Genomic DNA, 25,009 nt, shown 5'->3' on the forward strand with positions numbered 1-25,009 from the left:
GCAACGAAATTCCCAGGCCTAATAGCGCTCCTATACTGATCATGTTTATAGCACGATGAGGATATTTCATCATCACGTGAGTGATTCGGACCAATGTGTTGAAATTTGCTTCTCCTCAAAACAACTTTGCCCGAAGGCTTACATGCAATTGGGCAATATTTTAAACAAAACTTTCTTTTACAAAACATTATATATATTACGCTGTATGTTTTATGATCAAGCAAACTGTTTGGAACACACTTCCAAAGAAATAACCTTCGTAACGCCCCGGCGTAACGCCCCAGACTTTCGTTATTTAAACGCCAGAAATAGATTGTCCTTATAAGAACCATCAGAGATTGTGGCTTATAAGAACCGTTCATTATCATTGTTAACTTAAACAGGTTTTGTTTTTAAACATCTTTATATTAAAATTGATTGTTTTTATGTTTGTTTGTAAATTTCGTGCTTTACGCGCTTTGAGTTCCTCATCAGAGATTGTGCCATATAAGAACCATTCATTTTCATTGTTAACTTAAACAGGTTTTTGTTTTTAAACAAAAACCTGTTCAAGCAATATTATTTAAAATTGCTTGCCTAAAAACAGAATAACTTGGATGTTAATACTTGACGTAGTGTTTCAATTGTCATGAAGGTGACTGGGTATGGTGCCTTTCGTTTGTGTTTGTTTGAAACTGCTTTTCCCACCGAAAGTCATAGGCCCTAATGAAGCAGCCAAAACAATACCAGGTTAAACATGGAAGTTTATAAAACTTATTAAATAACTTTAAGGAAAAAAAACCATTTGTGGCAACAATAAGCCTTGCATTGAAAGTCATGGTTAAAGTGTGTTGATTACCACACCAAAGTTTCCCTACATACACCCCCACTACCCACCTTACACACCTCTGCACCCACCCCACCCTATAGGCCTACATGTACATGATATTACATAATAATATATAGCATAGCTATACATTTAGGTATAGCGCTTAATTATGACAAATATGGTTAGGCCTATCATGTCAAATTAAAAACAAACCCGAGCACTGATGAATCTCTACAGAAACCCGAACACAAGTATGAAATGAAGGGTGTAATGAAAATGGCAACCCGCGATGGGGGGGGGGGGGGGTAGGTCATACAAAATTCACATGGAGATAGGAGGGACAGAAGATTAAAATCCCCTATAATAACACGCTAATTTTTCTAGGTTTGGACCGTGGATTTTCATGAACCTCAAGCGTGCGTCTCTTAATACGGACTAACCTAGGTACATGATGCAGTCATGTCTACAGTAGAATTCATCTCGACCTTTGCAGGACTTAACCCCATTAAAAGCTATTAAACCAAGATAACACTCATTGAAACAGCTCAACTGATTAAATCGGATCTTCTCTGGTTGTGCACAAGTGACTGTTTTCATGTGCGATATCGCAATAAAGCTGGTATTCATAGCTTCAGTTGGGTAACCGATTATAAAGGAAACGAAAGGAAACAATGTTATGTGTGGCTTTGTTCACGAAATCAGACAATGTCGTGCTTTTTGTACACCAGCATTCTTGAAAATGAGGAACATAATGATTTTTGACTTAACACGGTTTAGAAATAATTTCTTCATATTTTTGGTGTTATCTGTCGTTTACATGTCCTTCCTAAAACACAAAAGTACGACCCTCTCCAAACACCTAAATTAGCTAAAAATTTAGGACATGTTACAAAACTTTATTTTCTAGAACCTATTTAGAATAATTTAAATGTAGCTTTTACCGGTTTTTTTGTGGCATCCTTCAGAAGTGAGCGGTCCGATACCAATATTTTCGGTCAAATCTCCATTCAAATAACACGGGGAGTTGGCTAGCTATGCCTTGCCCTCACTCATATTTTACAAAAGTACGACCATTTCTGAACATCTAACCTAGCTGTAATTTTGGGTCAGGTTAGAGAAATATATTGGCTAGAAGTTTTGGAGAATAAATAAAATATTGGCTGGTTATTTTTCACACAGTGATGTTAACTAGGCAAGTGTCCATTCTCCCAACATACATCATTTGTAGGGTCACGCGTCAATGGTGAGAGCACTGTGTATTGTGTATAGGAAAACGGACAGTAACTGCAGTATGAAACAAACACACAGACAGACAAAATGGTTTTCATAATCATGGAATCCATATAAATTGAAATTGCAGGCTATCACGGGAGCAAATTTTTAAAATTCACCTCATTTACCAATTGGGGATTTGGGCTACCAAATCGCTAGTCGGGCAATCTTCATGATCTTTGCTTTTCAATGGAAAATTGCCCTGGATGACAACAATGAAAATATCGACTATTTCTGCTGGTTGCGCACGAGATAAAAGCACCGAGTTTGACATTTTCAGAGCATGAAGGGAAAAAGGGTAAAATAAAACGGAAATTCTGACAAAACTATAATATATAGACCCACACGATGTGCTTTACAGAGGTGGGAAATATCTTTCTTTAGCAAACTATATTAGTTTGAGACGCTAAAAATCAATTCCGTAAAAAGCTCGCAGGCGAACTCAAGGCCTATAAAAATCAAAAATATCACACTAAAAGATACAATTTGATGCTTAATTTTAACACCAGGATTTTTAAAAAAAATGTATATCCAAGCACCAAGTTTTTAACTGACATTACTGAAGAAACAAAAATATTGCTTTATATTTGACCGAGAAAATTAATTTCATAGCAAATAGGTGTATCTCTGAATTGTGCTGATTTTAACATGTATCGATCGACTTTTAGCGCGACTAAGCATTTCTAAAGAATCGGTTGTCCAGGTAGGTGACTGATAATATTAGCTTGCCAATGATATGATGTTGTCCGAGCAATGCATGCCCTTTCATGAGTACTCACATGGATATGTTCTTCTTATGTAACCTTCATTGTCAGCTACATACACAGTTTTGTCATGATGCGTAGGAGACGGATGCGAATATCCAAGCTTTACACTCATCGGAAATGGATGTGATTTCTTAGTTATCCACTGCATCTGCCCCATAGTTCAAATATAGTAATTAAAAAGGGGATAATTATAAATGATGTTAGCCTCCATCGGGAATCGAGCTTGGGACCTATTACACCAGCACAAAAGAACTTTTGCCAAACTACTGTGCCACGTGGTATACTTAATGAGATTGACCTGATAGATAGATATTTTATTTTCCATGCCAATACATACATATTATTACACACATTTCATTGGTTAACATGTCACTAATTAGGCATGGCGGAGCTGTCCAAAAGGCCAAAGGAGGCCAGAGGTGGACAACACCTTCCACCTTACATTACATTACATTACACCTATGTTAAAGCAAAGTACGAGGGAACACAAGGACAGAACACATAAAATTATGCCGACAAACAATTGAAATTACCATCACATAACTTAAAACATGCCATAATAATAGTGTATTGATAAGTTTTTGAATAAATATATGAAGTATATGAAGTAGTTTTAAATGATTTGAAAATGTGTACCTTACTCATAGAGACTTATTAAATCTGATTTAAGTTTGGATTTAAATATGTTAGTAGAATTAGAATTGTGTGTCTCATGAGATATTTTATTCCATAAAATGGGACCCGATGATCTTATTCCTCTGGATGAGAAAGCCGTCTTATTTCTAACCAACTGGTAATCGTTCTTTCGTCTTGTGTTTATGGTATGGACATTTTTTTTTTCATAAAATAACATTCAAATAATTTTGGTAATAAATTAACAGAATGCTTGTACATAAAGATTCCAAGATAATATTTATACATGTCAGAGACAGTGAGAATCTTAAGACTCTTGAATAGTGGGGCTGAATGAGCCCTAAAATCACTCTTAGAAATGTTTCTTACGACTCTTTTCTGTAATTTGAGTAATTTGTCTAAATAAATCATATGTGTATTTCCCCATATCAGAATACCATAGCTCAAATACGGCATTATCAATGAAGAATATATACAATACATTATTCTTTTAGGAATAAAATATTTTAACTTATGCATAATACCTACATTTTTAGAGATATTGTTAGATATTGCTTCAATGTGATATTTAAAAGAAAGATTTTCATCCATTATAATGCCCAAGAATTTCGTTCTATTTACTCTTGGAATAATACTTCCATCGAACATTACGTTTGTATTGCTTTTGAAATGAAATGTTTTTTGAGGTGTACCCATAATCATAAAGTTTGTTTTTTGAACATTTATTGATAGCTTATTCGCTCTAAACCAGTTTGTAACTTTTCTTAGTTCGATATTAATCATTTCTATTTTGTCTGCAAGATTTTTGTGAGAATATAGGATGGTAGTGTCATCCGCAAACAGAACGAATTTCAGAGTCGATGATGTAATAATAATATCATTTACATATAATATAAACAACAGAGGCCCAAGAATTGAACCTTGAGGAACCCCACATGTGATATTTTTCAATTTAGAATTACATGAATTATAACACACATACTGAGACCTATCACATAGGTAATTTTAAACCATTCTAAGCATGTTCCTCTAAAGCCATAATATTCAAGTTTGTATAATATGATATCATGTTGAATAGTATCAAATGCCTTAGATAAATCCAAATAGATACCCAGAGTGGTTTCATTTTGATCAATGGCGTTATAAATATTGTCAATTAAATCAGTTATTGCCATTTCAGTAGAGTAACCTTGCCTAAAGCCAAATTGTCTATCGTTTAAAATTTTGTATTTATTCATAAACGACAGGCATCTATTGAAAACTAGCCTCTCTAAGATTTTTGAAAAGCAAGGTAATATTGAGACTGGTCTGTAGTTTGAATATAATTGGGAATCGTCTTTTTTATAAATTGGAACGACTTTAGCCCTTTTAAGGTCTTTTGGAACAATACCACGTGATATTGATGAGTTAAATATCATAGCAAGTGGGGAACATACTTCTTTGGCAATTTTCTTGATTAGCACATTTCTAATTCCATCATGACCTGGACCTTTATTACAATCAAGCTTGTCAATGACTTTTATCACTTCATGTTCTGATATAGGCGACATAAACATACTATTCTGAAGAGGATGTAGTAAATACTCATGATAGTCTTTATTACCATTTCCAATTTTTTCGGCTAATTTCGGACCAATGTGTACAAAGAATTCATTGAACTGGTCAGAAATTAATTGAGGATCACTTATGAGATTACCTGAATCGTCTTTAAATTGAGTTTGATTATTTTTACTGCTGTTCTTACGTTTAAGTAAATTATTGATGTTTCTCCATGTTTGTTTCATATCATTTTTAGATTTGTTAAACTTAGTTTCATAATAATGACGTTTTGCCTTTCTGATGAGGCTATGTAGTTTATTTCTATACAATTTAAATTTATTAAGGTTGTTTTCTGTGGGTGAGTTTTTATACTTTTTATAAAGTTTATTTTTGTTATTTATACTTTTCAGCAAACCACCAGTAATCCAAGGCAATGACGGATTTTGTTTCCTATTATTGGTGCATTTCCTCAATGGAATACATTCATTTATTAGATCTTGAAGCCTAGATATAAACATGTTATAATCTTTGTTGGCATCATCACCTTGTAAAATTTCTGTCCAGTTAATTCTTGATAACTTTTCCTTTAGGTGATTAACATTACTGGTAGTTAGGTTTCTTTTACAACATGTGTCCTTATTACTTGCTTGATTCTTCCTTACTTTAATGCTAGTTGAAATAATAGTCAGAAAGTGATCACTTATGTCAGTAATCAATATCGCAGAATTAATGTCATAATTGTCAGTCAAGATATTGTCAATTAGCGTTGCACTATGTTCCGTAATTCTAGTTGGTTTTGTAATAGCCGGTAACAGTGAATATGACAGAATCATGTTCAAATAATCATGAGTTGGTCTATGTATCTCCTCTTTTAATAAATCAATGTTAAAATCTCCCATAATATATGTAATTTTATTTTCGTTTGTGATTTTTACGAGAATCGGATTTATTTCTTCAATAAAACTGTCAATACATGTATGAGCCCTATAAATGACGCCAACCAACACATTTTTTTGGTTTGATTGATCAATTTCTATAAAACAAGATTCATAATGTTGTGTTGCTTTATTTAAGTCATGTCTCACTTTATATTTAACATTTTTTGATACGTATATACCGGCTCCTCCTTTTTCACTTTTGAATCTATTTGTAAATTCAAATTCATAATCAGGCAAATTATAGTAATTATGCGGTTTACTTTTTAAATGTGTTTCGGTCAATCCGATGACAGTAAAATTATGATCAATTTCTTTTAGACAATTATTCAACTTATGAAAGTTTTTCTTTAAACTTCTGATGTTCACATTCAGTGCAGAAAATGTATGATCATGAAGAATACTATTTTTCCGTAGTTCACTTGGGGTCATGTACTTACAGTTATTAGCATTATATTGTTCGTACACATCCTCATTTATATACTTGTTATCATATCTCAAAGGGTTGAAAACCATATTATCATATTTTGAGAAGGTACAATTTAAATCATCTGCTATTGGTAGCGATGCCATCATACCATTACATCATATTATATTTGACTTACTTATACAGTTATATACATCCTGCATGACTATATGAAACATTTTTGTTTGACGACACATAAACAAAACAAGAAAACAACAACAAAATTACCAAATTATATAATTGAGCACCAACCATAGATGAAGCGCGCGTCCCGCCTCCCTAAAAGTACAGAATATCTGTTATTTCCTTTCGTTATTATTATTATGACCAGGATTTTGATTACATTTCGACATATCTTTTCATCTTGCCAAACTTTGAATTTAATTCGAAGGAGCTATTTAGTACTCACATCAATCGATGACATGAACGATATACAATAGTATACAAAAAAACAACAACTTATTTTTAACCTGTTTACTCCAACATCAGGTCATAATAAATCGACCTTCAATTATGCAACTGTATTTATTTTTTTGCATGACTATAATACTTCAATGATAATACTTCAACGATAATACTTCAATGATGGATAATGCTTTTATGCATTATATAATGTCAGAGAATCTCATCTTCTTTGTTTTGTTTGGCGACCATTGATGTGGGATAAACACATCAATGACCACCAATCATATATAAAATCTTATTGCCAACCTTTCTACTTTCACATTGATGTGGAATAAACACATCAATGTCACTAAATCATTATATAAAATCCTATTGCCAACCTTTCTACTTTTACTCCCATCTTCCAAATACAATATCATCATTTCATTATACATGGGTATAAGAAAATATTATTAGATACAACATCCATTCATTTTTAAGGTAATTTCCAAATTTACCATTTTTATCATTCAGCGTTAAGCTTCTTTCTTCTTTCATTCTGTTTAGGGGCTGATCATACACTGAACATCTCCAAATGGATAGATGGAAGGAAGTGGTTACTGTTCTTGTCTTGTCTTTGGCATGGATTTCATGTTGCAGTGCAGGTAAGTGACTGAGAGGAGAGAAGATGACTTATACTAGGGATGCCCACTGTCCATACAGTTTCCACTAGAACGATTTTTCATTTACTGTGTGCGTGCACTCACACACGTATTGTCTATGGAGAAACTGATCGATGCAAGAAATCCCAGGCCTGTTAAATGGCGTACATACTTGTTTTTGATCCAAATGTAGGCCTATATCAGGGTGTTTCAAGAAATTCCTGATTCCACCGGAAAACATTAACCAAACTTTTTCCTGATTGGTCAGTAAATAGAGAGGACCTTCCTCCATGCAGAGATCAACTTTTTTTAATGAAAAATTTAATGAGATGAGAACTACAACAGGTTGAAGTGACACCATTCCGTGCATCAGGTGTTCAAACGCAATTATTTCCGAATTTGGAGTGAATCAGACAAGCAAACTTACATAGTCATAAAATGTAACTATTTTTGAAGACAAAATGTACAGGATGTTAAGAAATTTAAGAATGTTTAAGCCTACCGCGGCCCATCTCAAATCATGCACTTCTCACTACCATGTCCATTTCATATGCTATCCATCATGGATTCCATGCACACACAGTGTGTTGCTCAATGTATTAAAGATAACCTTTGAGTTGGAGCAAATTTCTCAAAATTGGTAGTGATTAATATTACCAAACTTATGCCATGATGAAATATAATAATTTTTGAAGATAAAATGTGCTGACCGTAAAAGATTGAACAATGTTTAAGACTACCGCCATTCATTTGAAATAATGCACTTATTGTTCATCTCCTCTATGGAGATATTTTCCATGGCGGCCATCTATGATCATGCTTGCGGTTTCACCAAACAAACCATGGGTTTTGAGGTCTTATATTTTTTGTTGTATGTCAACAAAATCGATTAAATTTTCAGGATGATCTTATTTTCATGTTATTATAAGCAAATATAATGTTCCAGATAACGCTAGTTAATAAATACATTAAGATTGCACTTTCTGTTAGTAATCCTTTTTGGACTTTAACTTTTTTACATGTTCTAGCAGCCCTATATAAAACCGTAACACTCAAAAGGCCATATCTCTGGAATGAAACGTCCGATTAAGATTATTTAAACGCCAAAATGTTTCTTTCATCAATTCCCAGCCAATAAGTTAGGTCTGAATCAATTTAAAAGTACTTCAATTTTTAGTGGACATGCCTACTTATACGACGCGAACGCCGCACAGCGACATCGCCCCGATATCTTCATGGCAGAAATCGCCATGGCAGGTTGAATCCACCGCCACGCATAGCAATTTTATATCGACCTGTTTAATAGTTTTGTGTCGTATCATGGGCCGAAGGTCATCTGACTAAGGGTACTGACAACAGCACCGATTAGCCCGGTTACTGTCCTCGCTGTGTGTTAGTCGAGCATGGTACACCATAGGTCATATGGTTTTAGACTACCTTCACGATTGGCCTATACACTGCGCTATATAATTCGGCACATATAATCAAAAATATTGTCAGTTTTTGACTCAAGACGCAAGCTAGTATCTCAAAGCGCAAACTAGCGACTATCATACATATCTGTTAAAAATATATATTCAAGTCCAAGGAACCACATCTGGTTTCTTTATACGAAATCATTTACGGGAGATATTCATCATTTTCAAACCCGGTATCCAAAGATTTATGATGATGATGATGATGATGATGATGATGATGATGATGATGATGATGATGATGATGATATAATTTGGTTTGTTTTTATGTTATGGTTTACATTTAGCGTTCAGAAGCACTATATGTGGACTCCGACCTGCAATAGACAGACCACAAAGCCGTATATTCAACGGACGTGACGCCGCTCTAGGAGCCTGGCCTTGGATTGGTCGGATGATTCCCGAACCCGATAGCCAGTTAGAATGCATTGTTGTGCTTATTGGGCTAGAATTTGCTGTTACTCCTACGCTTTGCGTGGATTCTACTATCAAAAGCAGGTACGACGTGTGAAATGACAATGCTCCCTTACAATAGCACCAAAGGATAAACACAGTGCATTACGGCCGTTTTGTACACAGTCCCATAAAGATAATTAGCCAACCATGATGCAGTCATGTCTACAGTAGAATTCAACTCGACCTTGGCAGGACTTAAACCCCATTAAAAGCTATTAAACCAAGATAACACTCATTGAAAACAGCTCAACTGATTAAATCATATCTTCTCTGGTTAAATACACACAACATATGTGTCTGCTTTACACGTACAATGGAGCAGTGAGCTGGGATTATACTTTCAGTTGGGTGAACGATTATAAAGCGAGCGCTAGAGAACAATTGTGTGTGGTCTTTGTTTACGAAATGAGACAATACGTGCTTATTGTTAACCAGCGTTCTTGAAAATGAGAAACATGGTGGTTTGCAGACTTAACACGGGTTGGAAATAATTTCTTCATATTTTTTGGTGTTATCTGTCGTTTACATATCCTTCCTAAAACACCAAAGTACGCATATTTCCAAACGTCTAAATTAGCTAAAAATTTAGGACATGTTACAAAACTATATTGTCTAGAATTTTAGAAGAGTACTTTTAATATTGGCCGAATATTTTTCACACAGCGACGTTAACTAGGCATATCCCCATACTTTTAACGTAGGCTATTTGTAGAGGTCACGCGTCAATGGGAAAGAGCACTGTGTATTGTGTATAGGAAAACGGACAGTAACTGCAGTATGCTAAGAATCGTCCACAGGTCTTTGACCTTCCAAGTGAATTGTCAAACAGGGACTTTATTAATGGGGAAATGTTATTAGTGCATTTTCCGTGAATAATGCATCATCGTCTTTCTCTACATCAAAGGTGTTTTGAATGAGGATTTTGTTGTTCTCAAATTAGTTATAATACTGCAAGGTAACAGTAATGTAATCTTCCCATTACCTATTGCTTCTGCTTCTGTCAATTATGGTTGTTTCACAATAATACAACATGTCGTATTTCCATTATAAGAATTTGAAACAATGTAGTCATCCAATCATGCTACTTGATTTTATTGAACTGGCTATAATTCAAATAGGCTTGATCTATTGTATAAAAACCGCGTTCCAACCGGCAAGTCTGCTTAAAAGTTGACAGCTAGCTTAGTTTTGTTTGTTAAATTGGGTATGCAGTAACCCTCAAAAAGAGGGTACAGTATGCACATAACGACACGTGGACTCATTGTGTCATTTCATTATATTTTTAACATCTAGTCATATTGAGTTGGGTCATATTGGGTCAACGGTGAGTCCATTTAGTGTAAAAAAATATGTAATTCACTAATAGTGAATTACATATTTTTGTTATGCGCATAATTATGTTAACCGATGTCTGTATATAAGTTGTAAAATGAAATAGTTCCATAACATTCTAAGACTGTAAACATGAGTTTTATGGGATTTTAGTGAGGTGGCTTATTTCACTTCTTTCATCCAAAGCAACATACATGGCAAGGTTTTGGTAGGAAATAGCAGTAGTTATTTCCTTGATGGACCTGCCTAATATGAAGCTATTTGAATGAATATGCTTTAATCTTTAAACTGTTGATTCGATTTATGAGATATAAAATGAGGGCATATTTGCATATTTGTAGCACTGTAAGGTTGCGATATTGATAAACAATGTATTAGAGTCACGAGATAACTTATCTTCAACTTAAAAGATCACATCACATGCACCAACAAATCCGTTTACAAATACCTATTTTTTCAATTCCCTTAGCAATTTGTTTTTACAGTACAGTAGGTGCTGTTGATGACAAATGTTGTTTTACACTCACTATCAATTTGGTTTTAACAGCGCAAGAAACACAAAGATAGTATTTGGCGATAATGAAGTTGGCGGATCTTCTCCATACCGCCAAGAAGTGGAAGTCCGTAGAAGCTATAAGCACCCAGAGGCTATAAGTTTTCAACAATATGATCTAGCAGTACTTCAATTCGATCCTCCCGTCAATATTACAGACTATGTAAGCTTCATATGCCTAGATCAGAATGAATTGGAAGCATATGAAGACTGCTGGATTGCCGGTTGGGGATCTGTAAACATTCTGGGTAGGTATAAACTATGAAACTAACCTTATGACTACTACCATACCAAAGAAGAAGATGAAGTATTTTTATCCATAGTAAGAATTTTAAGTTAGGTTTTTTTTCTTAAATTGATGTCATTATCATACAGATGAGTTACCACAATATTTACAAGAAGCACCAGCAAGAATACTTTCGAGGGAGCAATGCCAACAACAACTCGGTGCTCCAAATCACGAAACAATACTTTGCACATCAAATGGAGTCAATTGGGGCCACTGGAGAACCACACGCTTGTTTTGTAAGTTCTGTTCCTTTGGTCTTATATTTTGTTTTTTGGCAACAGTTTGATTTCCTTCCCCTCAAGTATATTTGGTTTAACATGTTAACAGCGACTTCATAATTGTATGTGGTTGCGTCGCTAGAAGGCCGCAAGATATGCAGAATATGCAACGCACCGTTGATGGTACAGAATAACCATTATATCAATATCACCTGAAAACGCATACAAGTACTGTATCTATGACTCCCCAATGACAGTTGTTAAAATATTACCTTTAGCCCACTAAATAATGATAAATTCAACATATTCCTAGCCTTATAGCCTTATAATCTTATCAAAACATTATACTGATACCCTATCCGTAATCCTAAATTTGATTTATTCCTACATACTCTGAACCTACCCTTGAATCTTAATTAAAACTCAAACCTTCATATTGACACAAAATACGAAAGAGTTTTAACAACAATCTTACTTTCAGGGCGACTATGGTGCACCTCTAATGTGCGCCTCCCTAAGTGGTGACCACGGTGACTGGGTTTTGATTGGCCAATGGCTGTCCTCTGCTGGAACATGCGGAAATCAAACCACGTACTTTTCTAGGATGTCTTTAGTGCAAGACTTCCTCGTCGAACATATAGCGAGAATTCGAGGTACGGCTTGGGTGTTGTTGCTTATTAGCCATTTTGGCATGTCCCAATTTATACTTAAAGGACGAAACCAAAGCAACATCATTAATGAATGTATGTATGAATATCCACTCGTATATATTTCTGTAGTTCCAGGAGCTACAAAGTATATTTCTGCCAGCTCCAGTGACACCTCATGTATATTTTCCTGGGTAACATATGTTAACCGGAGGGGAATGTGTATGTTTTTAGTTAATACCAAGGGCCCGGACCAAGGGGTGACAATATATTCACGATTGTTCTTTTAGCAACGCAACCCTATGACAAATGCTGTTTGATCGCGATTTTCAAAAGTGAGGCAAGATATCGATTGGTTATGACTAATTCACACTTAATTCTTACTCGACCGTTACTCGTGGTAATTACCCTATTGTTAGGTGTTTATTAATTTAAGTAAAATATTATTACCCATTAAACAGTCAGCAACCTGGACAACCGATTCTTTTGTTCTGCTTAGTCGCGCTAAAAGTCGATCGATACATGTTAAAATCAGCACAATTCAGAGATACACCTTTTTTCTGTATAACATATACAAAATATTTTGTGTTTGCTGGGAAAATAACAAAGACTATTTTCCCAATGAAATCCTTTTTTAAAGCTCGATGTACTCTTTAAAAAAACCACCCATATGTTATATATATCCTACCGATAATACCGGGATACCGGTTCCTGTCACTGTACTCTTTCGGCAATAAAACCGTATCATATAAGTGTACGAAAAAGATAATGTAGTATGATAGTATGTAGCACTACCGTAAAGCAGTATGCAGACTCCGAGTATTAAGCGTATAATATATCTACGTTATTTAAAGCCCCTTTCAGTGATTTCACAGGAACATTAAAAAAAAATGGAAATTTGTCAGAGTTGCTTAGAAATAAAGAATAAGTCTACAGAATTTCATTAAACCACTTTTCCCCTGAATACATCGACAAATTAGTCAAAAAACAGAAGTTTTAGAAAGGTTTTCTACTTCAACTCAGATCGACTCGAGAAAATCGAGATTTTCGTACAGTGCGCCACCAATCGACTTCCTAGTCCAGTGTTTCTAACACGGGGAAGTAGAGTCTAAATTGATTTAAAACAGACACTTAATTTTTGTAGTAGAAAACAAAATAAGCAATTAAAGGTCACCGAGGCAAACTACCGGTCAATTCAAATATGAAAAACAGTTAAAATTGTGTATTTTGTTTAAAATAGTAGCTACTGATGTAATAAGTAGTAGAAACAATACGCAACGCGTATTGGTACGGTGGAGAGTGAGCTTCTTTCGATCTCGAGTCGTACTTTTTGTACTGTCAGTATCAAAAGTCCAGATTCATGTAAATGCTTTATTTTGTCTAAAATACACGGCTTTCGACCGAACCACTAGCAGGCTATGTTAGCACATCTATGCCAATTACAAAGGTACCAAAATCTGAATTTTGATGATTTTTACGATCGTCCGGATGAGCAAATCACTGAATGGGCCTTTAATCTAGTCCCATTCTATTTCGAGTAACGCTTAAGTTCTAACGAATGTTTGATGACGTAAAATCGATAATATGTTACGTATAATATCTGGTAGAAATATATTATCAATTTTACGTCATCAAACATTCGTTAGAACTTAAACATTACTGGAAATAGAATGGCAATAGATTAAATAACGTAGATATGTTACATAAAATATTTTACGTCTGATAAAAAGTCTGCATACTGCTTAAGACAATATATGTAAATAATAAGACTATTTCAAGACTCTTTCGGTACTTTATCTCTTTTGGGGTTTCTTTTGCGATGTTATGTCTTTAAGGAAAATACTATACTTTGATCAGCTCGTAATCGGAGGGAAATGTTAGGCTTTTATCACTACGCCAAAAAGTAGACCTACGTTAAGAGTGATTATAGTTGACATATCGGCTCTATATTTTGCGAATTAAAGAAAGTAGACAATATGACTTGAATTAACAATTCGTGATGCTTCTGGTGAGATGTCACAAGACAATTCTCAAAATAAAATATATTGATATTAATCCGCGATGTTATAAGGCCCGCCGATTACGAGCTGATCAAAGTATAGTGTCAATCACACGATGTGTTTTCGTTTTTTGACACCGCCAATGTTGTGTCGTTCCCCTATAAAGCTTTCAGTTGTGTCATTTCCTTTTTTCTTAGTGGTACTTTTTGGTAATGCTTTATATACACAGAGTGTAATGGGACTGATTTCAGATGTAGCGACAACATCACGTGTGCGTTGGAAGAAGAGTTATGCGATGGGGAACCGCTTTGTGCAGACGGAGAGGACGAAATGAATTGTTCCGGTAAATATGCACAGGATGTTAAAACGTAAAACGTAATGTATAAAATAATATATAAACCATTCTCCATTCTAAAATAGGTCTTTATAATTTGCTTCAGTTTTTAAGGTGGCCCAAGCGTGATAGGTTTCGTCCATAGATTTTATAAATGTTTTGATATTTGGTATTTTCATGCGGTGATAACATCAATTGGAATATAATATAATAAAGAGGGGAGAAGTTCTAGGTCATACATGTATTATGTATTTTATGCATTATTCTATTACCCCCATGACCCATTATTCAAAATCGCGCACTGTGATTTGTTGAAACGCGTCACGTGACAGACCATTAATTAGCGATAAAGTGTCAAGGGCAACGAACTTTATGTTCTTCTATCATCACAGCGCACATACAGCAGAGCGCACAGCACACCTGTTTATGTAGGGGAGAATGGAATGTCAGGGGTGTGTTATTGTATGTGCATACCTGCTTATAGGGGAGAATGGAATGTTAGGTTGTGTTATTGGAATGTGCATACGCTTTGGCTACGCTTTGGCTACGCTCCACCTTGAGGTAAACAACTTGAAATATTTGGGAAAAATTTTGATATTTTCTCTTTAAATCACACTATTTTGTGGTAATAGAATAGAAATAAAGGGTAATGCATGATCCTTTACACGCAAATAATGTGTCCTCGCCTCACCCATTACGTTTTACTGCCTCGGACACATTATTTTCGTGTAAAGGATCATGCCTTACCTTTTATTCCTTAATTATGTTTTCATGAATCCAAGTGCGTGAAAATATTGGATCTAAAACATAATAATGATAAAATTGGATACTCTACGCCCAATATTTATTGGTCTTGCTATGAGTTGTAAATTATTGGACTAGACTACGGCTCGTCCAATATTTTTAAACTCATAATAAAACATAATAATGATACAATTGATACTTACGCTCAATATTTATTGGTCTTGCTATGAGTTGTAAATTATTGGACTAGACTACGGCTCGTCCAATATTTTTTAAACTCATAGCGAGACCAATAAATATGGGTTCAACCGATTTCAATTTTATATCAAAATTTGGTGCTTTCTAAACAGGCTTCTACTACAGGTTTCTATTGAAAAAAAATGTTGCTAAACTTTTCTTAATTTTCATAGATATTTGTTGTTTCAGATAATTAGGTTTAAAAAAAAATATCTGAAATACCAAGTCGATGAGAATCACGCGCGTGATGACTTGGTCACGTGAAAATGGCGTGCCATGGACTACGTGTTTCAAGAAATCGCAAGACCCAATACGCGACAACTTTTCTACGTAATTTACACTCTAACTCACTAGATCTCTTGGATACCGAATATGCTTGGGCCACCTTAATACGTACAGATATGGCGGTAATTTTACCATTTAAATTTCACAACTTAAACTTCACCAAAGATTGTTAAAATGGAGATTGTAGTAATTAGGTTGTGAGATAATTATTTTATCATTTTATAATGAACATGTAACTTGTTATGCTGGCTTTCTTTTGTATTGAAAACGCCCTTTTTCCATATTCCAACATTACACTGGACAATTTCGGCGCCCGGAAATTTTTAATATCGCGTGTTGAGAGACGGCTGTATTAATTCGTTTTTATGGTCAATGTGGATTTGTTTCAAATAAAACCACGTGATTCGTGCTTGATAACTAATTGTCTATCATATTTGGCATAATGTTGTGATTGCCAGAGACATCCTTTAACCTTAGAACTACAAAAAGGAGGGGATGTACCATCCGTCCTAAGAAAATGCGCACCTTGCGCCCAAACGACTTACTGACACTGTAGACCATCCTTTGCGCTCATTTTAATGAAAAGGGTGTTTACCCCCAGCATCTTACCCGGGGAAATTACTGGTATACTTGTTTGTTTGTTTGTATTAATTTACAATACTCCGTATTGCTTTTGCTTGTTAGGACCAGTGTGTAATGAAGACAGATGTCTAAATGGAGGAACATGTCGGGAGAATCTAGAAGGAGAATATATCTGCAGATGTACGGAAGGATGGACAGGACGAAATTGTGAACGAGGTGCGTTCCCATCTTGATCTGCATTGGTCATTGTTTACTTTTTGCTATTACCTTCATGATACCCCTTAAGCCCTATTAACCATAACCAAAACTATTTGTTGCCCTAATCGTAATCCTAATAATCTTATTATACGAACCTAAAAGATAACCCAAACCTAAAGGTAACATACCACTAATAGTAGGGATGTCACAGTGCCTCATTTCAAATATATAGTTTTAGTTTTGGTTTTGGTTTTGGTCACGTGCTTTCCTATTGTCCTGCCTAACCACTTGAATCATAAGATATCGAACTCATTGTTTCTACCTTTTGTTTAAAACCGAACATTTGTGTCAGTCAGTTTCGGTTTTGGTTTCAGTTTCTTATAAGTGGTGTGGATCGTAAAATTAATCGATTTGAAGTTACCTACTCTAAGTATACAAAAGAAATGTTTAAATTTCGCAGTGCAATATTCACGAGCAGAGAAGTCGAACAAAGCAGTCTACATTTGAAAGCATTGATTTAGTTTGAAAGCATTGACTTGAGACTACGAATTAGCCTAAGCTGATTTCACTGTGAAAATATATAGACCATCGAAATATTTCCACAGACATTACAATAGGCACTTGACAGATTATGACTTCAGTGTTATAAACACTATTATACAAAACTCTATTTATGTGCATGTCGCATGACGGAAGATCAATATCATAGAAAGCTGGTTTAAACTAACTTTTATTCAATTTATTTATTGGAGAATAGAGAGAGAGAGAGAAGAGATCGCCAGGGAAAGATGGTATGTGTGTGTGAGGGGAGGGGGTAAGGGAGAAAGAGAAACAGAGGGAGAGAGCATTGGAATTGGGAAGGGAAGGAGGGGAGAGGGGGCTCAAGAGTGGAGTGGAATAATAGGGAAGAGTCGATATCGAGTGTGGGGAGGGGGGGAGGGAGGAGGTTATATATAGGTGGCGGAACATAGGTAAGAGGTATGGGTTGTGCTTTCCGGGGAATAATCTAATTCATAATCAAATCATCTACATCATCATGCATCGTATATATTTCAGACAAATAAACAAAACACCCCCCCCCCCCCACCCCTCAATATATGCACATGATTTCTACATGTAGGCCTAGGTCTCGTATATATATCAAACTCGGGTGTAATTTTATGGTGTCATGGAAGTGTGCCATCTACGGCAAAAGTCGCCCGCGTTGATAGATATATCGATAATGAAAATGTGAGCACAATAGGCTATTATATACGTATGGTTATAGGCCATTATACTTTTGATTATATATACCCTCTTGTGTCCTCCCAGCACAATAGTGTTATGATTGCATACCAGTTCATCTCCACATTTTAATCCCTTGATTTTTGGTTTCTGAACAATAGCGAAACCAAAACTATATATTTGAAATGAGGGAGTGGCTGCACAATTATTCTGCAACACTGTGCATGCAAGCATAACAATAAATTGAAAAGCGCGCGCATCAAAGTTGTTCAATTTTGGCAAATATCCATGTCGAAAAATCAATTTCCTCATGTGTGCTATTTATCCCAGTTGTTTGATATATGGTGTGTGAAACCTTTCTGTGACTAGCATCGGCTTTTTAAAATAAATATTACTTCGTTTAAGAGCTACTACCTGTTTTTATGGATTGTTGAAGATCCCTCATAAATCAATGAACATCGAATGGCACATTTGAGGAAAACGACTTGAAACAAAACATTATCAAAGTGATTTTAAAGGGAGTAATATTCCAAAGCACAATTGCTTTAAGCCATTGTGTGTGTCCAAGGCCACACCATTTTTGTATACGCGGTATAGTGGAATGGCGGTTCCTTTAACCATTTATCCTCCCATGTTAATCCAGATAACAAGATGTTAATTTAAAGTCTCATTTCCAATGAATTTTTATTTTTACTTTTCTGCTACAATTCCGAACTAATCCTCGTCCGTTACTAGGCTAAAACGAGAATTACTGGTCGATTGTATTGCAGTGGAATTTCATTCTGCGAATCTGCCATGATTTATGTTGTGGTTTGAGATGTGCAGTAACAATCTCTTCCACCGACTATCCTCTTCCACATTATTATTTACATTACGTTAGATTACAAATCGAAATTATTAGACTGTGCAAGAGTATCCCATGAACTATTGCAGGGTGATAGTAGCTTTAGGAGAGGTACTATCACCTTGTGATCCTATCCGCCTGTGATAGGTTAATTTTGTTTGTTTTTGCCTGAAAGCAGGAAATGGTAGAAATATCAAATGTCATGTGACCCACAGCAAATATGTGTATAATAAAAACAAGCGGGATGGCCGCGCTCCGCGCGACCTCCGCTAGCTGAATAAACTGGAGCGATCACCGATATACTGAATTAATATTTTATTGCTCCCCTCTCTCCCTCTTGAATTAAGACGACGAAGAATACAAAACTAATACAGAACTAAACATTCATCTCTCAGCATAAAGGGTTAAATGTTGTTTACATTCCTGATAATACATTATTGTGTTTCGTCTCATATCACAGCCACGTGTGGTCAGACGAGGTTCAGAATTAGGCCAGGCGAAACAGTTGATGTCCAGTCGCCATTATATCCAGAATTGTACCCGACTGCAATCGAATGTAAATACACTGCAACCGTTCCGGACGGCTATAAAATCCTGGTGGAACCCAACTTCTTCCAAATAGACTATTCTGATAGTCTGTACATTGACAACCTTACATTTACGGGTCGAAATATTGTAGATAACTACACAACACCGGGAACGACCTTGATGATTCACTTTGTATCTGATGAGGTCACTCTGGAAAGTGGGTTTTCAATTCAGCTTAGCGCCATTGACGTCACAGGTTAGTATCGGTCGAAATAGTATATTGGTCCGCCATGCAGGCCACTGGTCATATCAATATTTTAACCGTCTAGGTCTAAAAGGTTTGTTTTAATGGAATGTGGTTACCACGCCCATCATGTCCACAAGAGTCAATATCAGAAAAGTGCTAAGATTTTCACCCAAATATTCTCAAACTGTTCATCTTCTACCAATAATTCAAATAAAGAATAGTTTGTCATATCTATCATGTTGGCGATGGTAGCATAGCTAAGTTAATGCACATTGAATCCTATTAAACTTCATGCTTCCTCGTTTCATTGCCATGATGATGTGAACCGCCGTTGGTAAATTTGCCTTCACTTTCATTTCTCGAAGTTTTACCATGGAAATTTGTGCTCGTTTTGGTCCCCGTTTGGTACAACATACCAAAATTGATTATAAGATTGCAGCCACCAGTGATGGATACCCGGAGAGGGGTTAATCAGTACAATCGACATAAAGAGATGCTTTCGTTCTTTTTGGTATATCGATGCGTCTTTTTTTTCTTCAAAATTGTCTCTTTTTTTCCCAAAAAGTAGCCCGATTTTGCTTAATTGTAGCACACATTTCTAAAAGGTACAAATTTTGTGAAAATTGGTAAACTGCTGGGTCCACTTTCATATTCTCAGCAGCATACTCCTACCCAAAACAAACTTGAGTACCCCTCTCCTCCATGGATGGCACACGACAGTCTTCTATAAACTGAAGACACTGTTATAAGTTAGTTAAATCCTGATCAAACATTCTATTAGTTGTTTTTCTGTGTTGCATCAGATTTGAATGAATGTGATTGGGCGCCATGTGAAAACGATGGCAACTGTACTGACCTAGAAGATGGTTACGTTTGCGAATGTATTGACGAACGACTTGATGTACGAAAGTGTATAATAGCAGGTACGATTGCACTCATTTCGATTTTGTTTCATTATTGTCCTACAAAAAAATATATTACTATAATCTGAACCAGTTCAATCGCCAAGTTTTTTTTGCCACATTGCAGTTTTCTTATAAAATCACCGACCAGCAAAAGTCATTTAGAGAGGAAAATTATATCATGAAAGAGTGTACTACACGTTAAAAAGCTTCGGTTAGACATAATATCAGAGATTGTAAACGTTCTTGCTATCACTGGTTCTTCTTCTTTTCCGTCATCTTCTTCTTTCTTCTCCTCCTCATAGCATTAGGTTTTTGTCCCTTTGTTTTCAGATGACTTTTGTGGTCCACAAGAAATCGATCTGGAAGAAGGTTACTCCTACAATCTGACTTCATTCCACTATTTCATTCCAAACACGTACAATACCCCGTATGGTTGTAAATACAGTGTATCGGTTCCAAACGATCACAACGTTCGTGTCCATTTCGTTGAGGTTGCTCTTTCCTCCCCATTTGAGACGATTTTCTTTGACAACAATGTCTACAGTGGTAGCCAAGAGTATATTTCGGAAGACAATAACCTAGAGATCTGGTCCTATATACACGGTTTTGGGCGATTCAGTCTTGTATTGATGGATTATATGGAGCCTGGTAGGTCCCGATTTCAGTGTCTAAATGTGTCTTTTATTGAATACGCTTAAGTATTTCATCTTGATTAGGTCTATTATATGATTTCACTTTTTCCAAAACATGTTTAAGGGGCCTCAACTCAAACATCTCCTTAATAATAATAATAATTTTCCACAGTGCGGTAATATGTGGTTTTGAAAAGACTAATGAATTTAAATGATTTGAGTACATGTAGTAGTGAACTTCATTTTTTTTTTTTTCTTCACTAATCAGTAACTAGTGGTAAAATAATGGTAGCTTTTAGGAATAACCACTCTGGAACCATGGTTTTACTTGTGGTTTTCGGTGACGAAAATTGACTTATAGATACGGAGGAAATCGGAGATTAGATTTAATTTGAAAGCTCACTTCTTCATATTAAATTGTCATATTAAATTGTGGTCTGCGGCGATATTCATTTGAAATCTTTCTATAAAATTGTAAATATTTTTTGTTACTTTATATTATTTACATTTACTTATTTACAACATATAGACGGTGATGAATGTGCCAGTCAGCCATGTCTTAATGGCGGACAGTGTTTTGACAAGACCAATGGATTTACCTGCAAGTGTAGACGCGGTTTCACTGGGAAGATATGTAAAATAAGAGCAGGTGAGTGCAGAACGAATATACTTATACAAAACAAAATACAAAGTTGTGACATTTTGCCAAAGCAAAAGCCGGGAAACTGATTAATAATAATAATAATAATAATAATAATAATAATAATAATAATAATAATAATAATAATAATAATAATAATAATAATAATAATAATAATAAAGATTTAAATTCATCCTATCACCAGTAATTCCTTCACTAGACTCCCGTCTAGACTGAGTCCAAACAGCGTAGCGGTTCTGACTTCGCGATGCAACACTAAGATCCCAGGTTCGAGGCCGTACCCTGACGACTTTACGTGCATTTGGTTTCCAGTCCATGCTCGCTCTCGCAGGTTTCGCTAGGTCGCCTCCTGCTTTTTCTTGCTTTATTTCCTGAGTATATTTTATATGCCTTATTTCCCGTATTGAGCACAAAAATAAAGGTGAATAGCGCAAATGGTCTTAGTAACCATGTACCAATAAGTGCCAATAAGTCCAAGCAACCATCCCAACCTCAAAGTCGAATAGGTTTTGGTATGCTCTATAGGTAATAGATTCTGACATTTATGTGTATAATATATTTTGCACCTGTCGACTGGTCGAATATATTGGTTTTGTGGTCCATGTTTAAAGGTCCGATCGACAGTTACATCTACCATTTGAAATTTAACGCCTGTGATATTTTTCGTTGAAATGGTGTGAACAAAAACGTAGTGACTTGTGATAACCACACCTGAAGTGTATGTGCTATCCTATGGGCCATTGTTTAACACGTTTTTGCTTCTCATATGTGACCGTCCACGGCGAATGAGCCGTAAATTCCTCCCCCGGTCAATTTTGTTTTATTTCGTGTTTACAAAATAAACCATAAACTTAAACATGGTATATCATTTGACTTCAAACGATATCCAGAAGCGGGGTTATGGTTTGTTAAACTTTGCTCCTTCAACAAAATTATAGCTTTTTACGTTTTTACATGTGTCTCTTTTTCCACATTGTTGGCAATAAATATCAAACAGTCATAATTGGCGGTCATTTCAAATCATCCCCAAGTCAAAGAGGTTTAAGAAAGTTCTCTCATTGTTAATTGTTGGTTATGCATACCTGTACAAAATACAATGCCTGGTAACACACCACTTGAACAGGATTTAGCAATATAAGCAAACAAAGACCAGAGCTATTAAAAGTTCTATAGCTATCTAAGGTAGAAGCTTATTATCCACTTCAACAATAGGATTATTGATTAGTTTTTGACTATCGAAATGAGACGGATGTCGGGCCAACTTAAATTACCGATGAATATGACCTTCGTACACATTTTACACTGTAACTCAGAATACAATTTAGGGAATTTACGGCTCATTTGTGCTGCCGGGTCACATATCAAAACCACTGGAGGCCTCAGTCTAAGATAGAAAACAGAACATGAAAAATCGGACCATGCCTCTTTAAGGTTATATACCACTAATAGGCATGGGCGATACATGAAATTAAGACGAGGAACTATTTGTCTGCGTGGCATCTGAAAAGGCTGCATTCAAATCACTGAAATTGACAAAGTTATACACTATACAGCAAAAAAAAGTACATTTTGCGTTTTGAGGCTTCGAAATGGTATTTTCTCTCCTTATATGAATGACATCTTTGTTGAAACATTACCAAAATTCATACGCACGGCATCGGTTTTTAGAAAATATTCGCCCTACCTAATTGTAACATTCAGCTTCGAGTGCGCACCGCCATTTAAAGGTTTTACGGTTCAGTCTCAGGTCAACCTATGTTGACTTTTTGATAATTTGGCCTATAAATCATTTGGTTCACCTGGTATTGTGAAAGTACTGAATATTAGAAAATTCCGCCAGAAATTAGTTGTTATCCTATGGTGTATTGAATCTTAAGCAGTGACATATATAATTTCATTTTCTCACATACGTTATTGGTTGCGAATTGTTAACTTGCCGTCTTATAGAATAATTTATATTTTAATCATGATAGCCTGTTTGGATCAAAATTTGACACCCTCTCAAAAGTAAGAAACGTGATGAGTCTGTGGTAGAACGTCTCCGGTTCTATTCATGTTGGTTCATTTGCTTGGTATATTTACTTATTTGCTTGCTACAAGCCCATTCTGAATTATTATAATACTGCTATATCTGAAGGTTACATTGGACAAATGTAATTTGATCCATGTATTTTTCACTAGGTTCAGCATTAAGCTGCCTGTAAATGAAATGCCTGAAACAATTAATGGATACATTGTACTCTTTTGCTTAAATCAAATTTCAGGGTCACGTCTTTGTCCATCACGATATTTTGCCTGTAATAATGGACGATGTATCAAGGCGAGTGGGATCTGTGATGGACGAAACCACTGCGGTGATGGTAGCGATGAAGTGAACTGTAAGAGTATATATTTAAATTTTCTAAATCTATTTCCAATAAAAGAAGTAAAATTCGGTAAATTGTGTCAAAGAAGATTTTAACGTCTTTAATTTAAATTCCAATTCAACTTAAAATTAGATTATTGGGAATGTTCGTCGATCATCATAAAACTATAGTTCACTGCATTGTTTTAAGGGATCTGGAATGAGCGTTTTGAGCGTTTCGACAGTATTTTTTGTGGGACATGAGAGCACATCAGACATATCGAATTGCATTCTGAATACGAAGAATGGCTTTCTGGTATCAAATAATTTTCATTTTTTGAAATTCACGATATAATACAAATTTTATGACAAACTATTAAAATTTGATATTTTCACATTTTTGATATATAACCAGAGGCACTTCCCAGCAAGTCTTGCGGTTAGCACAGCTGTGTGAGTGAACATGACACCACTGCCCGCCCACTGCATACACACGTGCATGGTTAAATTTGAATTTGGACAGATATATTTACAATAAAAACACCTTCAAAAGTTGGTCGATTTCACATTTTATGTTATCTACAGAAGGTGTGAATTATCCTTCATGCATACATCACTTTAGATCTGAAATCGACCAAGTAATAATGACACACGGGCAATTCTAAAACAACATCTTTTGCACAGAGTTCAATGGGATTTGAAAAGTAAAGTGGCAGTTGAAACTCTAGTGATAACACTTTTACAGTGCATGATGGGGCTTCCTTTAATCATCCTCTGATATATAACAGTCCTCAAGGTAAATTTTACA

General features: G+C 35.5%; 2 protein-coding genes across 2 annotated transcripts in view; both read left to right on the forward strand.

The window, feature by feature from the left end:
- Positions 1 to 7,397: 7,397 nt before the first annotated feature.
- Positions 7,398 to 25,009, forward strand: part of LOC140172189 (uncharacterized) — a 26,719-nt gene continuing 9,107 nt past the window's right edge. Inside the window, exons 1-12 of the mRNA XM_072195511.1 lie at positions 7,398 to 7,469; positions 9,229 to 9,439; positions 11,277 to 11,530; positions 11,658 to 11,807; positions 12,271 to 12,442; positions 14,666 to 14,779; positions 16,721 to 16,834; positions 19,345 to 19,668; positions 20,463 to 20,582; positions 20,895 to 21,212; positions 21,726 to 21,845; positions 24,122 to 24,235. Coding sequence (XP_072051612.1) covers positions 11,658 to 11,807; positions 12,271 to 12,442; positions 14,666 to 14,779; positions 16,721 to 16,834; positions 19,345 to 19,668; positions 20,463 to 20,582; positions 20,895 to 21,212; positions 21,726 to 21,845; positions 24,122 to 24,235 — 1,546 coding nt within the window. The 5' untranslated portion in view covers positions 7,398 to 7,469; positions 9,229 to 9,439; positions 11,277 to 11,530. The remainder of the gene's footprint in view (positions 7,470 to 9,228; positions 9,440 to 11,276; positions 11,531 to 11,657; positions 11,808 to 12,270; positions 12,443 to 14,665; positions 14,780 to 16,720; positions 16,835 to 19,344; positions 19,669 to 20,462; positions 20,583 to 20,894; positions 21,213 to 21,725; positions 21,846 to 24,121; positions 24,236 to 25,009) is intronic.
- On the forward strand, positions 7,400 to 11,547 carry LOC140170873 (putative serine protease 47). Its single transcript, XM_072194080.1, has 3 exons — positions 7,400 to 7,469; positions 9,229 to 9,439; positions 11,277 to 11,547. The coding sequence occupies exons 1-3, from the start codon at positions 7,400 to 7,402 to the stop codon at positions 11,545 to 11,547; spliced, it is 552 nt and encodes a 183-aa protein (XP_072050181.1).

Source organism: Amphiura filiformis, chromosome 15 (genome assembly GCF_039555335.1).
Source record: "Amphiura filiformis chromosome 15, Afil_fr2py, whole genome shotgun sequence".
Lineage (NCBI taxonomy): Eukaryota > Metazoa > Echinodermata > Ophiuroidea > Amphilepidida > Amphiuridae > Amphiura > Amphiura filiformis.